The sequence below is a fragment of the Telopea speciosissima genome, chromosome 11 (assembly GCF_018873765.1).
Source record: "Telopea speciosissima isolate NSW1024214 ecotype Mountain lineage chromosome 11, Tspe_v1, whole genome shotgun sequence".
NCBI lineage: Eukaryota > Viridiplantae > Streptophyta > Magnoliopsida > Proteales > Proteaceae > Telopea > Telopea speciosissima.
In genome coordinates, this window is record NC_057926.1 from 9,013,652 (window position 1) to 9,036,049 (window position 22,398).

At 37.9% G+C, this 22,398-nt stretch overlaps 2 protein-coding genes across 4 annotated transcripts in view; both read right to left on the reverse strand.

The window, feature by feature from the left end:
* Window positions 1-3,317: 3,317 nt before the first annotated feature.
* Window positions 3,318-5,552, reverse strand: LOC122644754 (probable folate-biopterin transporter 6). The gene is made up of 3 exons (XM_043838140.1): window positions 4,846-5,552; window positions 4,663-4,758; window positions 3,318-3,368 (listed from the first exon to the last, which is right to left on the reverse strand). Exons 1-3 carry the CDS (start codon window positions 5,521-5,523, stop codon window positions 3,318-3,320), a joined length of 825 nt encoding a protein of 274 aa, XP_043694075.1. The 5' UTR covers window positions 5,524-5,552.
* Window positions 5,553-11,353: 5,801 nt separating this feature from the next.
* The window catches only part of LOC122646548 (DNA-directed RNA polymerase 3, chloroplastic-like), a 42,898-nt gene continuing 31,853 nt past the window's right edge, over window positions 11,354-22,398 (reverse strand). For 2 of the 3 annotated variants that reach the window (XM_043840118.1, XM_043840117.1), the window contains 9 exons: window positions 21,104-21,174; window positions 19,482-19,566; window positions 19,204-19,356; window positions 16,930-17,004; window positions 16,717-16,806; window positions 12,940-12,987; window positions 12,616-12,730; window positions 11,879-11,982; window positions 11,354-11,741 (listed from right to left, as the gene is read on the reverse strand). In XM_043840118.1, coding sequence (XP_043696053.1) covers window positions 11,631-11,741; window positions 11,879-11,982; window positions 12,616-12,730; window positions 12,940-12,987; window positions 16,717-16,806; window positions 16,930-17,004; window positions 19,204-19,356; window positions 19,482-19,566; window positions 21,104-21,174 — 852 coding nt within the window. In that variant the 3' untranslated portion in view covers window positions 11,354-11,630. Of the gene's footprint in view, window positions 11,742-11,878; window positions 11,983-12,615; window positions 12,731-12,939; window positions 12,988-16,716; window positions 16,807-16,929; window positions 17,005-19,199; window positions 19,357-19,481; window positions 19,567-21,103; window positions 21,175-22,398 lie in introns of those variants that run through there. The other variant, XR_006330645.1, reaches the window with a different exon arrangement.

Genomic DNA, 22,398 nt, shown 5'->3' on the forward strand with positions numbered 1-22,398 from the left:
TGATCCGAGTTTGTGCAACCTACAAAGGTTTATACACCATTTGGTATTAGAGTTTTGGAAGAGAGAAGACCGTTCGTTACACAATATGTTAATGGTATAAATCTTTGTTTGATTGCACAAACTCAGATCGGGGGAGAATAGCAATTATAAAAGTTAAATCTATTCGGATAAATTGACAATGATTTAGTAAAATAATGATAACATTCAGTATATAACTCGGTTAGATGTGATTCTAATTGGAGAGGAAAGCTAACATATAGAGATAAAACATTTGTTCTTTAAGTTTTCTAAAATTAGAAACAAAAGAGGGTGATATGGGGCCGTGAAGTTGAGGTGACTGCGTAGGTTTGAATCTGGGAAATTATTGAATGAGTTTCCAAACTTGGTGTACAATATAGAAATGAAAAGGGAGATGTTATGATCTAGGATATTGTGTAACGAACGGTCTTCTCTCCTCCAAAGCTCTGATACCAAATGGTGTATAACCCTTTATAGGTTGCACAAACTCAGATCGGGGGAGAATAGCAATTATAAAAGTAAAATCTATTCGGATAAATTGACAATGATTTAGTAAAATAATGATAACATTCAGTATATAACTCGGTTAGATGTGATTCTAATTGGAGAGGAAAGCTAATATATAGAGATAAAACATTTGTTCTTTGAGTTTTCTAAAATTAGAAACAAAAGAGGGTGATATGGGGCCGTGAAGTTGAGGTGACTGCGTAGGTTTGAATTTGGAAAATTATTGAATGAGTTCTCAAACTTGGTGTACAATATAGAAATGAAAAAGGAGATGTTATGATCTAGGATTTGAGTTGGAAGTGATGAGATGGATGTAACAAAAACATCAGAAAATGAGAGGAGAAAAGGTAAGGAAGGACTAGGTAGGGATGATAGTAACTCCAAGAAAGTACTCTTCTAGGTCATTTAGTGGAGGAAACTTATCAATTCTTCAAGGTTGATGGAGGCAACACTTCAAGGTTACCGAGAATTTTTAATTCTTCAAGATTGAAGTTGAAACTTAGCTTGGCTTCAGATGGAGGAATTCAACTTGGTTCATAAGAGTGCTTGAAGCAACATTGAAGAATTTCATTCAAAATAAGATGGCTTACAATCAACATAGATAGACCTTTTATAGACAAATAAAGAAAACCCTAAAAGTGACTGTAACATTTCAAATCTTGATCTTTATGATATACTAATGGTTGAGATTAAAAGAATAAAAGAAAACATAGGGGCTGCATTTTGTCATAAATGCTACTAGCTTTTGTAGTCTTCAATGAAGACTCTCTTGGACTAATGTGAACTTTGTAGTTTTCAAGGAAGATTCTTGAGAGAAGTAATTGAAGGAGTTGGGACTAAGAGAATCTTTAGGAGAAGTATTGCCACATCATCAAGTACTAAGGATGTGAAGAGTTCACATCATCTTATTTGCTTCTACATCATCTTTCCACTAGGATAATTAAAAATAATCACCAAGGAGGATGCCACATCATCTTCTATTATAAATTTTTTGGCATATCAAATCATAAAATTTCCTATGATATCTCAGTCGTCGATTTCAATTAAGCTTCAATGGCTAAGTTTAAACCTTTATATTGCATAATAAAGACTAAGAAATCTTAGTCATAGGTTTGCTTTGCATTATGGGTAGGGGTGTCAATTTTGGACTGACACCGGTAACCGGACCAGAACCGTCCCGCTAAGAACTGAAACCGATCCAACCAATAGCTTATTGGTCCGGATTTGGTCTTAGTGATAGGTTATTGGTCCGGATCTGGTTTGGTCCCAGGAACCGTTAGAACCGAAAGAAAAGACTAGGACTGGATTATCATCTAATAAAATCTGACGAATGATGTCATACAAAAGAAAAACAACTTCAGAAGCTGTATTTTTGGTATTATCTCTACTCATACCCAACAACTATAATGTATAGAATATTAATTCAATAATAATCTTTATTCACGAACCACCAAATTGGTGATGACAGATGACAAATTATTATAATAGTTTGCTATTTCTAAACTCTTTCTCTCTCTCTTTCTCTGCATAAACAAAGTCTAAATATGAGGAATAATGTGAAAATTGTAGACATAAAAGTTAGTTCAAATCTAACATATCTGTTTGTATAAGATGATAATATATACATTGACATATTGGAACGTCTACCATTTTTCTAGAGCAACTCCTATTGTCCTTGTTTTGGGCTTTGCATTATAATAATGTTTGGACCCGCTTAGGAATTGGAACCGGAATCGGACCACCCATTACTTAATGGTCCTGGATCTCAAATTTGGAACCGGTGAGCTTATTGGTTCAGATCTGGTCTTGACATCTTAGAACCGGAATCACTAGAGTACCAGACCGTTAGCCCATAACCGGATCAATTGACACCCCTAATTATGAGCCAAGCCTAAGTGCTAGGCCTTGGGCTAGACTTGAACTTGAATACGGGCCTATCTTATAACAATTATTTGGTGGTCTAGGTGGTTTTGGTACGGGCCTACATCAGCTACTCACATCTGATGTGGGATTATTATTTCCGTTTTATGTGTGGAATCCTAACAATCTCCCCTTCCACACAGGAGTTACTGAGATCCTTCCCATTTCCCACTCCACATGGGAGTACTGACTTAATCCTCAAAGGCACATGGGTTTCAATGCCTTAGCTTTGCCAGAATCTTGGCCCTTGCCATGCACTTGGCTTTGATGCCACTTGTTATGGACTTGGATAGAACTCATCCTTAAAACTAGCCATTAAGAAGAAGGTGCCCAAGTACCTTGTAAGTCTCCACATCGTGCTACTCACATCCGACGTGAGATTATTATCTCCTCCTTCCCCATGGAACCCTAATAGTTCCATCCAACCAGCTAGTTGGCAAAACTAGAAGCTCTTGCATAGATTCTATGTTTGTAACCTTTCACAAAACCTGTTCCCTATAAGTAGTATTAAAGCCAACATCTAGGAGAGAGGAGGGCTCGAGTTGAGTCTAGATGAGCTACCTGTACCAGTGTAACGACTCTTTATGGACGGTTTTGTGATAGCACATACCCTTTTTCTTCCAAAAATATCCTTTTAAACATTCTTAATGACAGTATGGAGAAGTATTTATGAAAACAAAAAAACATGTGTTGTCACGAAACTATACGTGAAGCCTTCAAATATGCGAAACGGATCCGAACTCAGGTTCATTGGCTTGTTTGTACTTAGTAGGGCTAGCATTCCTTTGTGGCTAATCCAAGCATGGTCCAAACAAATATATTGACCAAAGTCTTATATGCTTATGGTCCTATTATTTATCATCTCTTAGTATCTAGAATCGGACAAACTGACTAAAGTTGTCCCATTTGTCAAATTCAGATACCTGACAATCCGGAGAATAGGAACAATTACAACTTAAATGGATCTTGGATTTTTTAGAGATAGTATTGTTGTCCTAAAAATCCTTGTTAGGAGATAGAAACATTGAACTTTTCTCTAACACTATCTAGGTTTTTTTTTTGGACTGATTTTCACTTCAGTTACTTGGGCGGCCATCATGTTGCGCTTAACTCACAGGCTGTCACGTGGATTTGATGCAAATCAAATGGTTGGTAGACGAGCTCAACTCAAAATTCAAATTTACTGCTCAAAATTCAAAAATGGCAGACCATTGTCTACCAACCATTGGATTTGCATCAAATTCACGTGGTGGCTTGTGAGTTGAGCACAACACGACTACTGCTCAAGCCCAGGCCGTAGACAATCCAAATCCTAATAGGAAACATGAATTAATGATGTGGAGAGAGACTCTAAGAGACGAAAAAACTTTCACTTGTAGTTTCTATTCTAAAAATCTCCAAGCCACAAATGTCTAGAAAATGATCATGTTTATGACATGAACAAAAACCCCCTATTATGATAATGGGGTATTTACATCAATTCCTCATCTCATCTATTTGGTGCAAATGCCCCCTATGATCTAATCAAAATTCTAATCATGGAAAGGTAATAGCATCTGTCTTTTTTTTATTTTTATTTCTATAGTTAAAAAAATATAAATATTACTAGGGAAAAATAACCCTGAAAGGTAGCATGGCCTCTGTGCCAGACACAGAGAAGCACGAAATGAACATCCATCCCCATGAAAGGCGGAACTTTTACCCCTATTGATTCTTCAGTGCACACTCCCATTGGCCCCCTATTGATGTAGGGGCCACGTTGTTTTTAGGAAACTTCTCCCTATTATTATTATTATTATTTTTGGTAAATATCAAAATCCACTATTCACAATATCTGTTTTTTACTAGAAGGATGAAAAATTACCTATTACTGTAGTTCATCTCTTTTAAAAAATTTTTTTATTTGGATAAATGACTGTAGTTCATCCTATTACTTTATTACTAAAGTTTCAAAACTAGTGGTTCTGATTGAGCTATTAATTTGTGTCTAGAGGTTTAGGCATTTAGCAGTGGACCTTGGATGTATTATATATCAAACAAAGAAGTCTCTCCTCTAAACCATTCAAATATATCGGTGGAATTGAACCCATCAAGTAGTTGTCCTCAACTTTTAGATAAAGTAAACTTGATTTAAACCAACCAAAAAGCTAAACCCTTTAATGACCAAACTACCCTTCGGAGTTTTCAGGCAAGAAGAGGAAGGAAAACTAAACATACCTTCTTTTCACATGGGCGATTGCTTCTCAATTCATAAATGAAGAAACCTAGCAAGACCAGTAGTAAAGCAGGCATTGCCAAAACTCCCAATGATGCCTTACAAAATCACAAACAAGACATTGTAAAGATGATGAATAGATTGTTCAGATTGAAATCCATTAACAATGAATCAACGAAACATACCTGAGACCCTAAATGATGAACAAACATGCCACTAGTGGAATACCCAATTAAGGCACCAACAGATGAGCAGAACATACAAAGGCTCTGCATGTCCGGCGCCAATGCCGGTTTTTCGATACTATTCCTTGCAGTACAAGCATCGATCATTACATCGGCGATTGCCACTCCGGCAGTAACTCCAATCAGACAAAGCAATGCCATTAGGACTGATAATTTAGCAGTAATAGCAACTGTAAGTGCTGAAGCAAAGCCTATAACACCGGCGACGATGAAATACGGTCGGCGCTGGTAACCTCTGAAAGGGAAGACATCTGTGAGGAGTCCCCAAATTGGTTTCATAAGCCAAGGGATGTAATAAAATCCTATGAAGAGTTGAACTGAAGAGGGTTGAACCTTTTGGACATCTTTCCAATAGTAATCTGAGACAACCCTAAAGAATGAAAAAGAGAAACCTTGGCTGAAACCATAGACTATGACAACACCTATAACAAAGCTTGTGTTTAGTTCTCTGCAGAGCATATGGAGCCATTGGAAAGGTTCACGGATGATGATGAGGAAGGTTGTTGGTGAATGGTTTTGACGAGGAGGAGAGAGATGGCTCTTTTGGTGATATAAGAACTTGTCTGATTGATCTGTGGTATGTTCTTTTGTGAGTTCTTGGGTTTCAGAGGAATCCATTCTGGAGTTTAACACAGATCCTGGCCAGTGTTGACTCTTATATCTTGAGGGTGAGAGGTTGAGACGTTGATCGGTACGGTTGTGTGGTTCCTCTCATAGGAGGCTGAAATGACTATTCCATCCCATGATCGAACACACTGCCCGGATGGAATCCACTCCTCTTTTATTAGAGGCACTAGAGAACCGTACCGGGTAAGAGAACCACATAGGTAATAAAAATTCTGAACCCAAACAAAAGCTTTTCTTCTTTTCCTAATCAATAATGATTGTAAAGAAAGACCAAAGCTCTCCCCGTACGTGGAGAGGAATGACTCAAGTTTTTTTTTTTTTTTTTTTTTTTTTTGGTGAAACCTCCAATTCGGAAACCCTCCAATTCCCCTCCAATCCCTCATATGGGAGTTGAAATGACCACTTACCCACTGCCTGGAACACTTCCCAAAGCAATGGGTAAGTGATCATTTCACTCCCGTGTGAGGGATTAGAGGGAATTGGAGGGTGTTAGAATTGGAGGAAATAAAAATTCGTGGGTGAAGGGCAAGCATCGAAATCACCTAGCGATGCGTGAACACTTTGGAAAAATCCTTTCCGGTGTACTAATGAGTGCAATGCATGTCAGACAGTTCACACCCCAAGAACAACTCTAACCGCCTGTTATATGCCTAATGAGACCTACTCTAGTGTATGAGATAGTTTAAAAAACTTGATTTAAAACGTTCCATCAGCTTTGAAGCTTTTGACATATCGATCAAGTATCTAACACCGTCGGATGTGCACCATTAAGGTTTGTGATGACACCTATCTTTTTATTTCCACAAATATCCCTATACATTATCATTATTCCATTAATAGTGATTTGGACGGATATTTATGAAAACAGAAGGACATATGTCGTAACAAAATCACATATCAAATCTTCACATCAAAGAAAACACCTAACCTTGCAAGTTGTTGTCGGAAGTCATAATTATAATGCTTAGTTTATAGGAGCAGTTTGAAGTTTTTCTTTCTTCTTCTCTTTTTGGTATAAAGAATTGGAGCTTTTTTATATTAGAGAACCAAGGGAAGTCTTCTTTTTCCTGTCCAATTAACAACAGCTAGTAGACATGCTCAGCTCTCAAAGCCAGCTATATGGAACAGGTCTATTATTACCTGGTGTAGTGAATAACTGGTTAAGGTAAATTTATACATCTTTACTCTCCCTCGCTCTCTTTTTCTGTGTGTGCCATGGGGCCATCTGTACTATTTTCCAAATAACCATATTGTTGACATTAATATATCACTTTTCTACATGGCAAAACTTGGTACCGACCTAAAAGTTGCCCTCACTTTGTCAATGTGAGTAAAATTGGCCTATCTTTGTTTATCTTTCCCATGAGTTTTAGGACATGTGTATGAAGTGTGTTAAATGCTTCTTTTTGTTTTTTGGTAAATAGAAATACTAATGAAAAACAAGGATTACACACCTGGGATTTGAGATTGAATCAACAAAAATACAGCGAGCGAAATTGGGTCAAATTATCTTATCAGTAAGAGATAGATCCCTCCTGACAAGAGAATCAGCCACAACATTGGCTTTTTTTGGAATATATTGAAATGAAACTTGATCAAAATAAGTAACCAGATGTTTAATATCAGTGACAATCGGCCTAATTGAAAGGGTCGGAATCTTCGTGAAATCAGACAGATAAGAGATGACCTCTTGGTTGTCACTCTCCACCACTAGCATATAGGTTTCTTCTGAAAAAGCCTCAAGTAACCCATCCATAGTAGCCATTGCCTTTTCAACCAAAATGTTGTTGAGCATAGAACGAGTTGATATAGCTACCCGAGTCTCACCAAGGTGATTTCGAATTAGAAAACCCAAACCACTTTGATTATTTTTTGTTAATGTTTCTTTATTCCCTCCTTTCTTTAAATGCTATCCAATCATGTTTCACATTGAGATAATTAATTAAGAGTCTTTTTGGTATGATTTATATTTGTATTTATCTAATTAATTTCTATTTTTATAGATGTTTGGTATGATTTATATTACTTATTTCTATTTATTAAGAATTAAAATAAATTAAAAATCACAAATAGCCCAAGAGCTATTTTTGATTTGTGACTACAAATCATTTATTGTGATTTCTACCATGTCATAACGTCAGCTCCATCTTTCATAACTATAAGGAGGTGAGTCGTCAATGACAACCGTGTTAAAGACCAACAAAGCTCGCTCCAGTCATGGCAGTCCATTTCATGAAGACGGGGTCGGCCTTTGGGATGCTGATGAACATGTCACCCCCAACATGTTCGACGCCTCGGTAGGAGGGTGCATCGTCATGACGATCTACCCCAAACTTGAAGCTCCCAGTGGAAGGATCTCTTTCGCTCTTCTCTGATTATGACATTTCCAGAATCCAACAGCTGGGTGAGTGGGTTATTTGCCTTGGACGCATTTGTTGACCAGATCACAGTTTCTGATTGATTTAGGAGGACGAGATTCGTGTCTTTGCCAAGCTTTAGAACACCGGATGAATCTGTGATGGGGTTGTCTCTGTATGCAATCCAAACAACAGTTTGGACACGAATCTTCTTGTACCATGTCCCCAAATATCTCTTATTGGAATTGATAGCGGTGCAGAACCCTAATGGAAAGTTCCATCGGAAGAAACGAGACTTTGCCCGTCTCTGACTGATTGATTCAGAGTTATGGTGTCCCCTGCAAATGCATTGGAACTTTGGGAGGAAAAAATCAATAATGCAAAGCACGAGACAAGGAAAAGATGCAAGTCCTCGCCGATGTTTCTCATACTTTTAGTTTCTTTATTCCCTGTTCATTGGTTCCCCTCCTTGAATTCCACCTGCCTGGTCTTCTCTTTAAAGATGGAAACTGTTCGATAAAATGCCATACATAAATGAGTTCTCTTGCTCTACCCTCATTTCTTTTTTTTTTCATAATATATTATCCACATAGGCATACCAAACATATTTCTAATATATAATATATTGTACAAATAGAAACCAAACGATTATAATTTGTAGATCATAATTTATTGTCACAAATGATTTCTCAAAAATAGGTAATAAATACAAATACAAATCATACCAAAGTAAAGCTAGATTTCTACAGGTTGATCTCAAGGCCACTAGTTTTACAGAACGTACAGCTCCATATAATCCTTCAAACAGTAGATTTCTTGAAGATTTACTTCAGGAAAAAGCAAGCAATCATTTGCCAGTAACAGATGGGAGATTGGCGGAGCTCTATTGCGGACCTTGATCCCATTGGTAAGCTTTGCCTCAATTGCTTTAGAGAGAATAGAACTTAAGGCCTGTGAGCATAAGATAAACAGAAAAGGAGAGACAGGATCTCCTTGTCTAATCCCACAGGAAGGAGTAACTGTTACTTTGTTTGCACCATTAATCAAGAAATTAAAAAGGAGTAACTGTTACTTTGTTTGCACCATTAATCAAGAAATTAAAAGAAACAGATGTAATACACTCCATAACAAGAGAAACCCAATGGTTACGGAACCCCAATTGCAAAAGGATGTTACTGATGAAAGGCCATTCAAGACAATCATAAGCTTTCCTTAAATCAAGTTGACAGCAAGGAATTTCTTTTTACCTTTCTTTCGATGCTTGATGTAATGAAACATCTCATGTGCCATATACACACTATCGGAGATCATACGATCAGGAACGAAGGTTGACTGGTTTGGAGACACAATAAACTCCAACGAACCTTTCAATTTAGCCACCATGATTTTAGAGATAAGCTTTACAGCAACTCCGCAGAAGCTGATGGGGCGGTACTGGTCAACAGTCTTGGGTTAGGAACCTTAGGGATTAGGCAAATAAAAGTCCTGTTCAACTCCTTCGGAATGATACCTGATGATCTGTTGGAGCGTGGGTAATGGTAAAATTATAAATATTTGGAATGGTCCATGTTTAACTACATAGCCTAATATCTACATTGATCGTGGGGACATGGTGCTAATCAAACGATTACCATGGTCTCTAATTTAATCTCTGATAGAAGCTGGGATGTTCCCTTCTTTAGGGTTATCCTTAAAAGCCCTACAGCCTCAAAAATAATGTCACTGCCCCTCTCTAGGTTTTCCCATGAAGACTCTCTCATCTGTATTCATTCCAAGAAAGATGTTCTCTCCACCAAGGTTGCGGCTAATTACATCATCTCTCAACACTCTTCCTAGTCTCAATCCTCTAGAAATCCATTATAAACTCAGCTCTGGAAGTTAAAAACCCATCTCAAAGTTTAAGTATTTCCTATAGAAACTTTTCAAGAATGGACTTCACACCATAGCTAATTTAAGGAGACTTATGCCTGTTGAGGGTCTATGCATTTTCTGCCATCTAGAAAAGGAAACTGATTGGCACCTGTTCCTCTCTTGCTCCTTTTCTAAAAGAATCCAGGCAGCTAGGATCTTAGGGTTAAAGACAGAAACCATCAATGGAGCCTCTATTGCTTGTATGTTGATATCCTTAGCTAATCAGAACTAGGTATCAAAATCAGATTTTCCTTTTTCTTATCGGTATTTGCTATAACTTGTTATTTCATTTGGATGGCTAGGAGTTGTGTTAAGCAAGGGAAACCCCTAAACCCAAACTTTGTGCTATCAAATATTGACAGATGGGTGCGTGACCTCAACATTTTTAACTTCATAGATCTCTTTGAGCCATGCCTTGATCCGGATAAACCATTCCATTAGCCTGTATACCAAAGGGTTATCAACCAAGGATGTCTGTATAATTGTATGTGATGGAAGTTTTGATAGATCCTCTTGCAAATTATAAAGCAAGTTGGGTTGCGGTTTCTGAACCGACAGGGTGTGTGCCTCCTTATATTCTCATTATGCATGGAGCGCATAGGAATCAGAAATCCAGGGTGTTATCTAAGGACTGTCTTAGCTAAGGCGATTAGAGATCACAGTTGCCACCATTTGGACTGATTGCAAAGGAATAGTAAAGATGCTACAGCAGGGAGAGGATGAATGGCAATGGGAGATTTTTTCTAGATGGATGTTAGGAATTTGTTAGTTCAGTTGAAATGTTTGAATGTTGAGAAGAAAATAAGTTTTGTTTCAGTAGCTCAGCATTTAGCTAGGAGAGCTAGGAAGGATAATATTTCATGTTGTGTGGATGATACTTTACCTTTAATTTTACTATAATGAATTTGCTTTTGTTTTTTAGTTTTTTTATTTATTTTTTATTTAACAAAAACATGAGGTTAAGAAAGAATATCACAGGAAAAAAAAAAAAGAAAAAAAGAACTACTTATTCTTTTCATTACATTACCCCTATAACAGTTGCAAAAATAATAACTTTACATGCTCTGCACTTTTGTAGGATACATTCCCCCCACCTTTTTTCGTTTCTTTCTTTTCACCCTACAATTTCATACTATACAGAGTCACAGACAGGCCTTGTGTGAAAAAGTAGAGCAAAAGCAATAGTTAGGGGGGGGGGGGGGGGGGGGATGGGGTTGAGGATTACAAAATCATGGATCCAACACACATTCCACTTTCTAGTAATTAGCACCCCTCTCATTTCCTTCAGCAGGAAAATCCAGACAAAAAGGCTCAGAAATTTCACACAACAACAGGGACTGCCATCCACTTTCTTCACTATGAAGGACAGTAAACGAGTTGAGAACACCCTTGTTGAACTTTAAAGTTGAAACAACATTTCTCTGTTAATTTTAAGCACTGGATTGAGGAAACCCTTCAGAAAATTCCTCAAGGACTGAATGCAAAATCACCTGCATCCCATGTTGATGAACTGAGTTAGCCCACCATTAGAAAACAGTTTACTTAACCTTCCCACATCACTTGGTGAATGTTACTACAGAAGAATACAATTTTTCCTCAGAAACACCCTCATATTAGGCCCGTTTCTCACCCATCCTACATACTGTATTTCACTTCCCTCTTCCCTCTGTCAATCCATTATGTCCAGCCTGCTTCTTGATCATCTGTAATCTGGTTATTCCTGTGAAAATACGAGAGAATTTTTCACACCATACTGAGACCAGCACTACATCACCTACATGTGTGTCCTGTTTAGTGAGATGAGGAACTTCACCGATCAATAGAAGAGGATCAGTTGAAAAAATATGGAGACTTCAAAACTTCTCTCAAATCAAAATTGCCTCTCTCTGGAAGGGGAGGAAATGCCAATGTTGGATATGATGTCTGGAAACTTTCTAGCAACTGTGAACAATTAGAACCAGACATGGGATCAGTATTAAAAAAAAATTATTGGGACCCTGGTGGCAGCAAAACACAAGCATCCTCCAACTCGGACATGGATCTCATGTTATGGAAAAGCTAAGTTTGAATATGCTTACTTTCTCAAGTACAGGCATGCTGTAAAGTTCCACAAAATTTTCCCTGAGGATCTGATTCAGTTTGTCCACATCGCATGCATGTGTCCAGAAGGAGTCATGAACCCCTGTAACAGGAATTGTATTCTGTTAAATGTAGTACTGATTCATATTCTTTTTCCAGCAGAAGATTACGAAGCAAGATTAGACATGTGCATATGCAAGCAGTTATCATTTCCATCTTCTATGATATGTTGGAATCTATAAACTTCCAAATCTTCTCCACCACTGTTATAAGAGGTATGTTCAAAGCATTACGAGTGCGAACAAAATGACAAGGATGGAAGGAATTAGAATTGGGGGGAACTTTTTAAGAGATATTTGTGTAATTTATGCAATCCAAGTAATGGAAGAGAAAAGAAAGAGTACAAGTAACCCAGCTTAAAAAAAAAAGTTAATAAAAGAAACAGTGTGGATCCTTATTAGGATTATCTAAGGGGAAAAAAAGGAACAAAATTAAAAAATTACTAATACAAATGAAAGAGATAAGCAAATAGAAATACCAATGATTATGGTGCAAAAGAGAAAGTGAAACAAACATATTCTCTACACATCAATTAAAAAAAATAAAATAAAACCTGCGGACCTCTTATGAGACTTATTTCTTTAACTTATACAGACCCATGGCCTACGTTTTTTGTCCATTGGGAATTCTCATTATATACGTTTATGTTGCTTGCTGATACAGATGGGCAACAAACCTGCAAAATGTAATCCAGCGTCTCTGCAGGCAATAGCTGTCATCATCATGTGTGAACCATCAAGAGAGTGTACAAAATTCGGAGGAAATGCAGTCCGCTGTCTTTTTGCATCAATCTGAAGTTGGGGAGATAGTTCCATCAATAGATAGTTTCTTTACTCTATTCCTAGGGGGAAAAAACTAAGTGAAATGAAAATTTTCAAGTAAAATTCATTAGTTTTACCAAGTTTACCTAATAATTTCCTTTTAGGTGAGTTTTACTTGGAAAAGACAGCCTTAAGGAAAGGAGAAAAAAAAAACTATAGAAACAATATCAAGAGCCTACCACATCATCCTCCCGCTGCAAGGCCAAAACCTGAAGGGAAGTTCTTATCTGCAACCACATCACATAATGTTGTATAGTTAGTACATATGAGTAACCACAGAAAAGATTGAACATAGGAGGCAATTCAAATGAATATTGGAAAATTCAGCAGTAGCAAAATTTAGGGCACTCAGACAGCTGCATCATTAGTTAGATTAAGGGATTAATGAGGGAATACATAATGCACATTATTACAGAGAACTTTTGCGGAATAAATTCATCCACTGAAGGTTATCTTCTATGACATTATTTTGTGCAGAAAAATATCTTTCTTGGATAAGTCCTAAGGTTTGGGCTTTCTTGTTTAAGTCAAGTCTACTGAACATTCATTTGTCATTGCATTTTGTTGGGTGAGTGGGACCCCACTTTGAGTTGCACTCTGTCTGATGTGGTATTCTAATCACCTAAGGGATTAGGGTTAGATAACGTCATGTAAATCCAGGATTCTGAAGATTAGGAACTCAAAATAGAAACCAGAATTTTGAAACTACCAGAAATAGAAACTCCCAAAATAGTAGCTGAGATTTAGCAGTTGCTGAAATTAGAAACCAGATTTGGAAAGTTCCAGAAATAGGAGCAGTAGAGTACTGAAAATAGAAACTGGAATCAGAAATTAGAACTTGATGGAAAAGGTTCAAAATTAGAAACTGAAATTTAGTAACTAACGAAATTTAGTAACTAAATCAAGGAATCAAGTGAGAACCAATTTAGAAACACATACAGATTAGTAATCAGGCAATACTGAAATAGGAAGTGAAACAGAATTAGTTTGTAAAAATAGAAGTAGAGAGTGTTATCAGTGTTGTAACAGCACTCTCAAAACCAGGCAGTTACCTGCCAACAAAACAGTGACATGACATGATGGCCAGCCCGGGTCCCAGGTAATAGTCGGGTTAAAAAAGAAAAAAAAAAAGAAAAAAAAAAGAAAAAAACAGTGACATGATTGGCTAATAATAGACTGTAGAAATCCAGGTCTGAAACTAAGAGGAACAATGCTAATAGTTAGGAATCAAAATATTAGTTCAAAGGATAAACAGAAACATAAATAGAGCACGCAAGATGGAGAAATATTCACAATCTGACCTTGAATCGAAAAAGGAAACAAGATAGAAGATATGTTAGGCCTCTCACCTAAATGCGGAGAAGGAATACCACCAACTCAGTAGAGCAGTTTTGAATCCCACAAAACCATGCTCCGTCTCTTACAGAACTCAAGCTCAGGACCAAATTATTTCTCAAATCAATGCTAGTGGGTATGATCCCCTACTCTTTATTTATAACTTCATGTAAACAAGAAAAACAGGAAACCCCTATGTATGTTAGGGAGAATCCTTTACAACTTAAGTCTTCTTCAAAATAGAAAACTGTTCTTTTTTTTGGGTTAAGATAGGAAACTATTCTAGAGCATTACAAAATAGAAACTAACTACTTAAACTCGTATCAGACATAAATCCCTCATATTTGGACTTGTAGAATTGGCCCATTACAAAAGTAAACCAAAAAACATAAAGCCCATGGCCCATACAACCCATTGGATACTCAAACTTGCACAGATTAGTCCATTCTTGGTCCAGTTTGATGGTCTGTTTTGTTGCTGGCTTTCTTGTTCTTCTGAACTACATCACTTTCCTTCTTCCCTAGAGAGTCTAAGTGCTGGTCAAGGATTCTAGATAATATTCCTGACCCAAAAATATAAAACTTCATCCATGCAAAATGGCCCCCGCTTTAAATTGATTTATACAGCAAACATTCTCATAGATGAAATTTTTTAGGGTAAATATGTGATCTGGGTATACTGGACAGGGAATCAATGCTACAAACAAAAAATCAGGAGACCCAGTAGGCAAGTTAGAATGGAGGGAGCCGAACAGTCCCAGCTAGGAGATAAATAGGGAGAGATTACTCAACTCAACTCAACAACTCAGCCTTATCTCAACTAAATGGGGTTTGGCTACATGGATCCTTTTAAAACAAAGTAGGGAAAACTGAGGTCCTCACGAAAGGAATGAAGAAAAGAGAAGAGAAGTGAAAAATGGAAATTGAAAGAATTACAGAGGGACAAAAAGAAAGCAGGATGCCCAAGAAAAACAAGGTCAGAAATAAACAACCCAATATATCCTCTTACATTGTACCTATCCCATTACAGAAGCTCTCCCATTCAAGTACTACGCTTCTACATTCTAACCCCCCCCCCCCCCCCCCCCAAAGATTGGAGCCAAAGAAGCCCACCTTGCAACTTCCCATCTGACCTTCATGACTGCCGCTACCTCTGAAAATCCTTGGGTTCACATTTTCCATATACTACAGCCTACAGCAAAGGGGGTGAATCCCAAATTCCCCAAGCCAGACCATCTAGGTGGTAATCGTACCACACATCAAACAAGTCTTCCATCTCAGCTGGCATCACCAAATGGATATGGAAAGCCTGTGGCAATGAATCACAAAAATTGTGTGGGAAAGAGCAATGGGTGATCACAGGGCATGCAGATCCTTCTCCTAACTCACATAAGATATATATTGTAGGTACATTTCATTCCTCAACTTGACAGATTTGATTCAGTTTCGAAGCTTCTCCATAAGGAAAAGCCATATCAAGAAAGTCACTTGCCAGTCCTGTTTCTACCTTAAATTCTCCTGTCCTTACTCTTAGTTCCGCAAACTTCTGCAGCTCTGCTACCAGCTGCAAGCCTGCAACGGACTTCTCATATTCTCCAACATCAAACCAATTAAGGGCCACCTTAGTCCTTTTCACAACAGAGACTAGAATAAGTCATTTTGACTTGCTTTTTCTATCAGTTACCGTTTGAATAATCTGGTAACTCTCGCTCCAGGGTCTACTGCCACAAAACATGTCTGACCAGATTGACCTTTTTCATCAGTCCCCAAAACATGTCTAATGTTTCTCTCGACAATTGGAAAGAAATTCCTAATTCCCTTCCAAAGCCCCACCCCTGACTATTTCACACCTTCCATGTTTTCCACCCATTATCAGCAAATCCATATCTCAAAGCCACCACCTCCCTCCACAGAATGCCATGCTCTTCCATGAACCTCCACAGCTCCCCCTAATAGAGATTTTTTTTTAAGGCGCTCTGACAAGCTTACTAACCAAACCCCTTTTCTTCCTAGTCACTAGGAGTACAAACTTTCTTCCTTTCCACAGAATGCATCCATTGTAACAACGCCACCAAAAAAAAAATTCTGAAAATTTTCAATTCTCTACACCTTCCTTCAAAGATTCCCATGCTCTTCCCTAGACCCTCCACAGCCTCCTATCTAATAGGGGACTTATTGATCTCTCTGACAGGCCTACCACCCAAACTCCTTTCCTCAGGAGTTAAAACCTTCCTACATCCAACAGAATGCATCTCTTTTCTCGTTTGCAACAATGCCATAAAAATCCTATCCACTACTGCCAGAAGAATTGTGAAGATAGGGAACTAGAATACTTTCAAGCAAATTCAACTTACCTCCCAGCTCCCATAGAAAGGTAGTTTGCCTTCCAATATGCAAAACCTCTCTGGAAAATCCCCCTTTTCTTTTTACCGCTTAAAAGAACGTGATATATTTAAAATAGGTTTCAATAGGACAATTGCACAGGTTTTTATGTCCTAGGTATACATATGAAGACGACCTTTGTCCTATTATTTCATTTGACAGTATCCAACTAAACTTGCAGATTTGACATAGGCATTATGTCGGTGAAATCGCAGTACAGCATCAAGCTTGAATACTCACAAGATGCCTTTTTGTTTTATGATAAGGCTGCACAACTGGGAGGCCGAGAGGAGACGTCCATCTTACAGCTTGATTTTCTGATGCAATAATCTGTTACAAGTTCGATCATCTCACGATCAAGAAGTGAAAACAAACAATTCCATATTATTATTATTTTGGACATTGGAGTATAAAAACTATGCACCAGACAAAAAATATGCGGCAGAAGTTTACCTTTGCACATTCACCAAGCCATCCCATAATGCCACGTGCTGCTTGGAACATCTCTCCTAGAGCAGTAAGTGTGACCTAAACACAGAGAGAGAGAGAGATCACTCATGATGAAAATAGGCTGAATACCAAGTTTTAGACCCAAACTAGGTCTAAAATCCACTGAGTTGAGACTTCGAGTCGGAAAAAAAAAAATGCACCAATTCGGCGAGATCTCGACTAGACTCGGTTTTTCAAGGGACCGAGTTGGTACTGAGTTCCGAGTTTTAGTACCTTGGTTTTTTATTGGGGAGGTGTTTAGAAAAATCCAAGGCAGCTAAATTGATTTAATAAGAATGCACATAGAATTGTCTAGAGCCATATCCAAAAATTTATAACTATTCCATAAAAACGGGAAAAAAATCCACTATTCTCCAAAAATGGAAATGAAAAATTTTCAAAACAGTAGAAATATTAAGAAATTTTGAATATATAGCCTTGTGCATATCCTGAGATAGGAGATCAGGAAAGCTTAACAATGGTTGGAACTTATATAATTGAGTAGGAAGTCCCATTGGTTGGTTCACACCTGGGTTGACTATTCACAATGGATTTTTTTTTTTGGGATAGGTAGGCCATAAGGAGAGCTGAACTCATGACCTCTTAATTGTGAGGTGTTGGTCTCGCCAACTGAGCTACCCCCTTGGGGTGACTATTCAGGATGGTTTGGGCTTGGATTGGCCCTCAACTTGACCAACCTGGTCAAGTTTCAAATCCAACTAGACTTGTATCACAGGAAAGAAAACTACAAAACAATTGCATCAAATTAATGTGGATCACTGATTTGGTTGGTCTTCAATAGGCTACATGGGAACACTAATAAGTAGACTCAGTAACATGGTACCACCCTACATGCCAGTCGGAAATTGTGATATATTGCTGTACTACATGTTTATAATTTGTTTCTAGCTCTCAAAACCCTTTTTATTCTATTTTCCCTCATTTTCCATTTCTCGACTTGCCAAAGAATTTCAGATGTGCCTCCCCAAGAAGGATATTATTTTAAATTTGTACATTTTTAGAACAGAATCACTACAACAACAACAAACTCAACCTTATCCCAACTTAATGGAGTCAGCTACATGGATCTAAGCAAAACAAAGTAGGGAAAACAGAGTTCTAACTAACTAACTAACTATATATATATATAGGGGAAGAGGTGAGAAAGGAAAAGGACAAAGAACGATGAAAGATGAAAGATAGTAAGAGGAAATAGGCATAGCCCAGCCCGTCAAGAGAATCTCAGCTAAATGGGTTCTGCAACATGAATCCTTGCCCTCCAATAGGCTCTGTCTGAGGTCATACTTGGGACAAGCCCTAGCCTACGCAAGTCCTTCCTCACCACTTTTCCTATGGTCATTTTAGGTCTGCCCTTAGCTCTTTTAGCTCCTTCAATCGGAATCATATCACTCCTCCTTACTGGGGCATCCCTTGGCCTCCGTTGAATATGACCATACCACCTTAAACGATTCTCTCGTACTTTGTCATTGATCGGGGCTACCCCCAAGTCCGATCTAATATGATCATTTCATACTTCCTTCCTTGTTTTTCCACGCATCCATCTTAACATCCTCATCTCTGCTACACAAAGCTTATCAATATGGTACTCCTTAACAGGCTAACAGCCCAACATTCTACCCCATACATCATGGCCTGTCGAACAACAGTTCTATAGAACTTTCATTTAAGCTTTAAAGGAATATGTCGGTCACTTAGCACTCTGGACGCACCTCTCCATTTCATCAAATTAGAAACAATTTTCTTCTCTTGTTTCTCAGACATGCCAACGAAGACCAAGGCTGTGTTTGGCAGGCATCCTCGGAATAGATTCTGGGTCTAGAATGCATTCTAAAACACATTCTTCTGTATTTTCTTGCTTCAGAATGCACTCTAGACACAGAATGTATTCCAGGAATGCACACCAAACACAACATAAATGCACCAGTAGGAATCATAAGGACAGGATGTTCCAAAAGGACAACAAGAAGACCAAAAATGACCTTGGTCGAAGTGGTGCAATGAATACTTATGAGTTTACAGAGGATATGGTCTTAGATAGAGAGCAGAATAGTGAGCTCATGTGGCCAACCCAAATAATTGGCAATAGGCTTCCTGAGTTGTGCTGAACTGTTGTACATGATACATTAATTCATCAAATAATACATAATACAAGATGCTGATATGTTTCCAATACTGGCCGATAACTTAATCCTTGATTTTAGATTGCAGGTTACCTACTTTAGCAGCATAGCAAGATGCACTGAACAGTAATCTATCGTCAGCAATATGACCCTTCTCCTGCAGCCGCCTCTTAATCTGCTCACGTGCCCCGATATAAGTAACACCATATACTGAAGTCATCACCGTTTGTTTCACCAATTTCCTATCCACCTGAAAACTAACAAACACTGAAAACCATCAGTTGAATTCTGAAAACAGGTATGTCATGCATTTTCCCATTAACTTTCTCATTTCAGAACAAGCAATGAAATTCAACACTTCAGAAGAAAACTGACCTGATCAATTAAGACCTTGGCTAAAAAAGCAGTTCGGTTGTTTGCAGGATCTTTCTCAGAGTCCATTTTCATAATGTTAAAAACCCTTCAGATTGGACAAACAGACTACCTTCAGGGGCTTCTTCATACAATGGGATATATGAGAAGAATAAAATCATTTGATCAAAGAAAATGCATAATATCAGCAGACTTGTTTTCCTCCTTGGATGATGGAAGAATCATTGCTTACCAAGGTAGGTGTATAGCTAGAAGTCTTTTATTAATAGGGAGGGACAAATAGCCGTGGGTGAGCACCTATAGCTTGTACTTCTACTCAGCAACCCAAATAAAGTACCCCTTTACCCTTTAACACACAAGTATGTTCACCCTTTTCTTCTTGCTCTTTCCATTGCGGGGTCTAAAGACGCCTTTCTATATAGACTTTACGGATCTGTCTATAGTATAGTACAAAAACTCATTATATTTCGGTCGAGATCTCGAGAATTTCGAGTATCTCGACCTTCTCAAAACGAAATGCAACTTCAAAACCAAAAAATGCAATATTTCGATCGATATTTTGGTCATTTCGCAAAATTTCAAGCTTTTGTAACATCTCGCCGAAATATTGGCAACATGTTACAAAGTCACGTTATAAATATACAATGTCTCGTGACTCTCGGTCAAAAACCAAGAGCTCACAAGACTGTATTTTCTCGAGTTTTTGGTCCTTTTGCTTCATTTGAGTCACTTGATGACTACTTGATTTGTATTGGGAATTTGGGATATTGACATCATCTTGTTATTGACTTATTGTACTCAATATTATGACTTACGTTATAAGTCATTGACTTCATGTTTCCAAGTGAATTTACTTGTTTAAATTGCTTATTTATTATGTCCTCTAGTACTTAAAGTCTTAAACAATGTGTATGTGTAATTAACTAAGTTATACATTAGGATTCGACCGTACACTGCCAATCAATGGTGCAAATCCAAAACACCACTTTGGGTGACAATTTTTGCAATTTGAACATTTACATATGGTTATATAGCCTAAAATAGGGTTTCTATGAAGTTTCAGGCCTTAACTTGACCTAAAATCCACCAAAATGACCTACCGAAACCTTGCAGAAAAAGTACAATATTTCGACCGAAATATCACGAGATTTTAAACCTTGGTCTATAGATCAACAATCTGGGCTCTATACGAGCACCTACTCTGGGAAGGGAAGAATGAATTTCATAGGATTCAATTAGCAGTTGCAACCTAAACTTGGTCTGAGCCCGCCCACCTACCCCTTTAGTGAGGCCATTCGGCCCAGGCAAGACCAATGCTTGACTAAGGTTGGGATCTTAAGCTACCCCGCCTGCTTGACCTTGACCGGGCAGGGCCAACTGCAACTCCAGATCAACCAGATCCAAGCAATGATTGAATAAGCACAGGTCTCACTTCAGATTGGATAACTTCACAGTTCAAATTAAATCTGACAAGGAATTGCATCAGGAGTTCTCTCAAGAGGAAACACAAATGGTGGGTCCCTTACAATTTCAATTTTAATTTTTTCATGTATGATGGTGCATATCATGAAGGACAGGATATATACTTTCATCACAAAGATTTTCAGAAGTGGAAATCATCTTACCTAGCAGCTATTTCTGAGTAAACGTCAGCAGGCTTCTCCCGAGCAACTAAATTTACTGCAGCTGCTTCCAACTGAGATACAAACCCACCATCCACAAGAAAATATTAAAATACTAAAAATAGGAATATACAAATTAATAAGTAACCCAGCAAGAGATCCAATATATATTACAGCACAGTTACCTAGGAAAGATAGTTGGTGAATAAGAATATGCAAATAATTCCATTCCTAAATATACCAATTAGAAAATACTAAAAGGCTCCTACTAAATGATAAAGCTACCCACCCTGCTTGGAGGGAGGGGTACTAATACTGATGCAGTTGCTTGGTTCACTAGGGTTAATTAGGGGTTGCTTTTGTAATTTCCTTTTATTATTTTATTCATGATAGAGTTGGAGTTTGAATCAAATTTGTTTCCAATTTCAGGATACGATTAGGAGTCCTTTCCTCTTTATATACTTGCATGTAACCAACACCTAAACAGGATGAATATTGAATGAAAATTTGAAGGAGTTTACCTCACGGTTGTGGGTGTGTGTGGCGTTGTTCTTTCTCTTTCCCTGGTTTGACCTAGAGCCCCTCAGGTACAATCTTCTTTCTTGAACCTCTTCCTTTTCTTTTTCTGCTTCTGCTTCTATTCTTCTTTTCATTCTCCTCTGTTTTACTGTTATTCAGTCACCCTACCAAATCTTTGTGTCCTGCACTAATGGTACCCGCAGCCTCTGTATTTTGGCTCAATCTCCTTTCTCCCAAGCCCTTTCTTCCTCAGACTTTGGGGTATCACTACCCTAGGGCAATCTAACATCCTGAATCTTAACCTTTCCAATCTGCCCCTATTATGACACTGAAGCCAAGAATTACTGCTGGTTCCAAATCTTCCGCCATGTTTGATTTGGAAGTTAAATATCTTCCTTTTACCTGCTGTTTTAGGCGACCATTAGTTGTGCTCGAGAGGGCTTCATGATGCAGATAATTCACCTAAAGGGCTTATTTTACTGAAAATAAGCTTTGGGTTGGGTTATGTAGGTGTTGGGCTTTTGATCCCATGGTAATTTGTAATTGGCAAATTTAATGAGCCTAAAAAATGGGTAGAAAGTAGGAAAACGAGATTTACTTCATTAGTTTGGTTAGAGTCCTGATTTGAGTTTATTTCCTTTATTATTTCACTTTTCTAGTCATTTTAGGTTACCTTATTAGTTAAGGATAGGGTTAGGCATTTCCTTTTTCTAACCCTATTTTTGAGTCTTCTATATAAGGGAGGCCCCATTGTACATGAATTTGAATGATAGAAAAGT